Raw genomic sequence first — 6,023 nt, 5'->3', positions numbered from 1 at the left:
AACGTCATTATTGTGATGTCGGAGCTCCAGTCTGCCCACACTAGTCGCCGCTAAACTCCATCGTAAATCATGGAGTTGAGTTTAGTCAGCTAACAGTAGCCTAGGCCTAGCACACACACACCCACACACAGTAGAAAATAAGGTTTTACGTGAGTTGTAGCAACGACACACACAGTAGAGAAGGTTTAGTCAAGTAGAGCACCATACCATCATAGCACCAACATAATACAATAGATTAGAGCATTGGCATTCTAGATGCACGAGAACAACTAGATATGTTAATCTCTAATCCAGTGGTCATTAACCCAGGACCTGGAAGGTGTGCAGTGGTGTACAGGTTCAAGGTGTGCAGGCTTTTGTTCCAGTTCCAGGTGTGTTAGTGTTGGGTTTGAACAAAAGCCTGCACCCACACACCCAGTAGCCAGGACCAGGGTTGGTGACTACTGCTCTAGTCTCTCTCTCTAGGCTGGTTTCTCAAGCTTCTGGTGTCACTCTCTCACTTCTAAAGTGTGGCGTCAGTTACATCAGCAGCAGGACAATAGACATTGGCTCAATCGGAACAACAGAGTAACAACAGGCTCAGTCACTGGTCCTTTGTGTTTGTGTGCTCATCTAATGCTCAACCCCACTGGTTATCCCTTCTTGAAAACTGTCAAGTTTTGAGGCTGCAAATTTACGCTGCTGAACACAGCTCAGGTGGATAAGGTGCGTTACCCAAACATGGTGGGAAACACTTTTAAAGGTACTGTAGACCAATGGTTCAGCAGGACTGTGATCCATGAGGACCAGAGTTGTGCAACTATTCTGTAGTCCACCAATCAGAAGGCACAGGAAGAGAAGAGAGCTGCTGCTGCTGGTGGAAGAGTTCTGACCACTAGTTGGCTGAGCAATTACAGGAAGTCACTCCTGACTGGTCCGTCTCTTCTCCAGTTTCATTTTGAGCTCCTCTGTGAGGCCTAAGGAGAGAGGAGTGAGACCTCTGTAGTATGAGTATGCTTGCGTGCGTGAATTCATGGATACATTGATCAGGACACATGCCACTCACTTTGTGCGAGGAGTGGGGAGGGGGAGAGAACGAGCCGTCTCATTGGGCTGCTGGGTGATGACGGTACTGGTGATGTCACAGCCGACAGGATACGGCGGTCGGGAGCGGGAGACCTGGGTAGGGGTTTCCATCGCTCTACAACAGGACAAACAGAGCGGTTAGTGTGTGTGTGTGTTTGTGTGTTTGTGTGTGTGTGGTGTAGGATTTCTGGGTACCTTGTTTGGGGGGTAGGGCAGGGGCTTTGGGTAGTGGGCTGGAAGGGGCACAGTGTAGGATTCTCTCTCCATTCTCATCATTGGACGAAACAAACGCTGAACGCGAAAAAAAAAAAGACACAAATATCAATAAACTACATGAACATTGAACAGAACCTAAGATACTGTATCTCCCAGGATTTCAAGCAACACTGTGTGTAAGTGAAAATGTGTTAAGGACTCAAGTATGTCTGTGTGTCTCACTGATGTTCTCCTCATAAGGTTCCTCCAGAAGAAAAGGCTGTAGGGTTCCTGCTGTCTTCTCCACCAAAGCATCGATGACATCATGAAGCGTAGCACAGGGAATCTAGAGAGGGAAAACAGAGTTAGGAGCCATGGAATAGCAAGATATGAGGCAAGACAACAATGTAGCATGTGTTTATATGCCTGTTGAAACAATGTGTCTGGGAGTGTGTTGGACTTACTGGGTTCTCAACGTCTATCACATATCCTCCCTGCTCTCTCTGAGTCACACGATAGTGTCTGAACACTGACCTGAGAGAGAGAGCGCAATTGATGGATCAAATCATTAAGAAAAATGCTTGCAGATCTAGGTGTGTATACCTATGCTGAGTGGCCATTACCCGTTGAGATCCTGGCGAGTGGTGACAGCCAATGAGGATCCGTCTCTGCCGGGCCTCAGCAGCATGTTGCCACAGTCTGGATGTCTCTCTAACAGAACTTCTGCCTCAGTCCTCGACACAGGCCGGAAACACCTAGAGACACACACACAAACATACATATACCGCAGTGTCATATATACACACACACACACACACACCTAAGTGTAACACACCTGCATTCACTTCAGTGTCAGCAGTGTGTGTGTGTGTGTGTGCGCGACTCACGATGGGATCTCCCCCAGTAGAGGTACTGATAGGGGGGAGGGGGGAGCGCGGGTGGGGGTGCGTGCTGCTCTGCGTCTGTTCCTCTCTCGGTCCACCACCTCTTTCAGCATCTGCACCTGCCCCGGCAGCAACGTCAAACAGCTGGGCACACTCAGCTACAACAGCCAATCACACAGGGGGTTACTGACAGGTCAGGGAGCAACCACCAATCAGACAGGTTTATACTGTGATGTAGGGTGTCTGATACTTACATCTATGACAGACTGGAGGAAACCCTTCCACAGCTCTCGAGCCTCTAGATTGGCAACCTGGATAAGAGGAGAACAGAGAAGAGGTTGTTACTCTCTGGCTGTGTGTGTGTGTGTGTGTGTTTGTGTGTGTGTGTGTGTGTGTGTGTGTCTGTGTGTCTGTGTGTCTGTGTGTTTTATTACTGTGAGTTTTGTCTCTCCATCCTTCATGCGCAGTATGAGTCTAGCTGCCTCAAGGTTTCTGTCTCGGCTGCAGTCGTCTTTCAGTGAGACAAAGCCACTGAGATCCATCTTCTCCACATACTGCAACAGATACACAGATAAACATAAATTAACATGTACAATAACTCATCCCTGAAGATATACAAAGTGTTTAACACACACACACACACACACACACACACACACAGAGCACTTACGTGAGTGTCCTTGGCATTATTAAAGAAGAAGAGGGTGTTCCCACACAGACAGGTCCACAGCCGCCGAGAGATCTGGTAACACACACGGACAGAGATACACAGACAGAGGTACAAAGAGAATTAGAGCTTGAACTGTTTAATATTTTAATCGAAAACTTCAACATCGATCATGGTTATAACATGAATTGTATTACATACAGTACCGGTCAAAGGTTTGGACACACCTACTCATTCCAGGGTTTTTCTTTATTTTTACATTGTAGAATAATAGTGAAGACATCAAAACGATGAAATAACACATATGGAATCATGTAGTAAACAAACAAAAAAAGTATTAAACAAATCAAAATAGATTTTGTATTTAAGATTCTTCAAATAGCCACCCTTTGCCTTGATGACAGCTTTGCACACTCTTGGCATTCTCTCAACCACCTACATGAGGTAGTCACCAGGAATGCATTTAAATTAACAGGTGTGCCTTCTTAAAAGTTAATTTGTGGAATTTCTTTCCTTCTTAATGCATTTGAGCCAATCAGTTGTGTTGTGACAAGGTAGGGGGGTATACAGAAGATAGCCCTATTTGGTAAAAGACAAAGTCCATATTATGGCAAGAACAGCTCAAATAAGCAAAGAGAAACGACAGTCCATCATTACTTTAAGATATGAAGGTCAGTCAATACGGACAATTTCAAGAACTTTGAAAGTTTCTTCAAGTGCAGTCGGAAAAACCATCAAGCGCTTTGATGAAACTGGTTCTCATGAGGACCGCCACTGGAATAGAAGACCCAGAGTTACCTCTGCTGCAGAGGATAAGTTCATTAGAATTACCAGCCTCAGAAAAGTCACAGACACATCTCAACATCAACTGTTCAGAGGAGACTGTGTGAATCAGGCCTTCATGGTCGAATTGCTGCAAAGAAACCACTACTAAAGGACACCAATAAGACGAAGAGACCTGCTTGGGCCAAGAAACACGAGCAATGGACAGACCGGTGGAAATGTGTCCTTTGGTCTGGAGTCCAAATTGGAGATTTTTGGTTCCAACCGCCGTGTCTTTGTGAGACGCGGTGTGGGTGAACGGACTATCTCTGCATGTGTAGTTCCCACCGTAAAGCATGGAGGAGGAGGTGATATGGTGTGGCGGTGCTTTGCTGGTGACATTGTCTGTGATTTATTTAGAATTCAAGGCACACTTAACCAGCATGGGTACCACAGCATTCTGCAGCGATACGCCATCCCATCTGGTTTGGGCTTAGTGGGACTATCATTTGTTTTTCAACAGGACAATGACCCAACACACCTACAGACTGTGTAATAGCTATTTTACCAAGAAGGAGAGTGATGGAGTGCTGCATCAGATGACCGGGCCTCCACAATCCCCTGACCTCAACCCAGTTGAGATGGTTTGGGATGAGTCGGACGGCAGAGTGAAGGAAAAGCAGCCATATGTTCAGCATATGTGGGAACTCCTTCAAGACTGTTGGAAAAGCCTTCCAGGTGAAGCTGGTTGAGAGAATGCCAAGAGTGTGCAAAGCTGTCATCAAGGCAAAGGGTGGCTATTTGAAGAATCTAAAATATAAAATTTATTTTGATTTGTTTAACACTTTTTTGGTTACTACATTATTTCATGTGTTATTTCATAGTTTATGTCTTCACTATTATTCTACAATGTAGAAAATAGTCAAAATAAAGAAAAACCCTGGAATGAGTAGGTGTGTCCAAACTTTTGACTGGTACTGTATATTCACACACAGTTTCTCTCCCTCTCACACACACTTTGGCCCAATGGTGATCCCAGGTCTCAGGGGATGAATCTGCACCACAGCTGTTGTCAATCTGTGGCCATGTGATCCTCCCTTCAATAGAGTGCACCTGAACCCCAGCCGAAATATCTGGTCTGTGTGTGTGTCTTTGTTCCACAATCCCCCATCACCTCCCTCCCAGCTGTGCCCAGGCGGTGTCATTAACATGCAGCACCACAACCCACACTGCTCAGCTGGCCTGGCCACTGACACAACCCCATGCTTCTCTCCTCTCCTCTCCCAAACTACATAGCACAGTGGCACTATCACTCAGAGATAGGGATGGCCATATTCAAAATCAGCTGTCAAACATTTACAGTTGTCAAAAATCACTGAGCCAGCCCAAGCCTTCCTTTTTGGTTATACTGAGATTTGCCAATAGAATACGCCGATACATATAATTATTTGCGTTTTTATTAACATAATGACAAATAATGTCTTGACTGGGCTACATTCACCGGGACATGTATGTGGTGTTATCCTTTTAAGTTCAGTGTCCATTCCAACCCTAGGCTAATAGGATGACGCTTAGCCTACGCGCTAATAATCACTTGTGCGCAATAAGCAAGTGTACCGCTAGATGAAAATCACTGCCAGTTTTTTCAAGCCTCGCCCATTCGCACACAATAAGGAAGTTGACAGCTCTCGCAGAATGGGGTTTCCAAGGAATTCGCCGCCGCCCGGTGCGCGCTATCCGGGCGACACTATGCAGCCACTCACACAGCATGCAATGCAATGCACCGACATTTGCGCATTGACGGTATGGCTGCACCTACCTTTTCTTTCGGTCCCCGTTTTTCCAGGTATCCTTCGTAGTAGCAGGGCGGGAGCTGCGCCCTCGTTGCCGAGCGCTGTTTGACTGGTGCAGTCGCCATGAGTATCGCTGGCTGGCTGGGCATAAACCGAGGACAAAGGGGTGCTTAGTAATTGGGGGAGATGACACGCCTTCCTCGGATGAGATATCACCATGGATATCCGCCAACAGCTGGCTGTCGTGCACGTCCTTATGTGTCAGTCAGGATAGAATATGTCATTGTGTGGTTTATTGTGCAGTTTGCTTTGATTGGGCTAGGCTTCTTCAGGAGGGTTAGAGATTGGTTGTGACATCTCAAATATATTGCTGGAATAGTCTGCTTGGACACTTATTCCAGAGCCTGATTGATCCATTTATTTTTTGACAATCGACTTGTGTTTTTGAAACCACTGATTAGATGATTCTATTAATTTAGGCTAACATTACCTACATCATTTCATTCAAAATGTGTGTACAATATCGAAACTACACTGTATTAATGAATGAGACTTTTCTGAAAATAGTGGAATTCATATTTTTACATGTTAGTCATTTAGCAGACGCTCTTATCCAGAACGACTTACAGTTAGTGAGTGCATACATTTTCATACTGG

General features: G+C 45.6%; 1 protein-coding gene across 1 annotated transcript; it reads right to left on the bottom strand.

The window, feature by feature from the left end:
* On the bottom strand, nucleotides 1-5,690 carry stap2a (signal transducing adaptor family member 2a). Its single transcript, XM_041897072.2, has 11 exons — nucleotides 5,393-5,690; nucleotides 2,815-2,886; nucleotides 2,579-2,698; nucleotides 2,399-2,455; nucleotides 2,148-2,302; nucleotides 1,884-2,015; nucleotides 1,725-1,794; nucleotides 1,504-1,606; nucleotides 1,261-1,356; nucleotides 1,046-1,180; nucleotides 1-956 (listed from the first exon to the last, which is right to left on the bottom strand). The coding sequence occupies exons 1-11, from the start codon at nucleotides 5,513-5,515 to the stop codon at nucleotides 901-903; spliced, it is 1,119 nt and encodes a 372-aa protein (XP_041753006.1). The 5' UTR covers nucleotides 5,516-5,690; the 3' UTR covers nucleotides 1-900.
* Nucleotides 5,691-6,023: the final 333 nt, after the last annotated feature.

The sequence above is a fragment of the Coregonus clupeaformis genome, chromosome 14 (genome assembly GCF_020615455.1).
Source record: "Coregonus clupeaformis isolate EN_2021a chromosome 14, ASM2061545v1, whole genome shotgun sequence".
In the NCBI taxonomy this organism is placed as follows: domain Eukaryota; kingdom Metazoa; phylum Chordata; class Actinopteri; order Salmoniformes; family Salmonidae; genus Coregonus; species Coregonus clupeaformis.
This window is presented reverse-complemented; position numbering and strand designations above follow the sequence as displayed.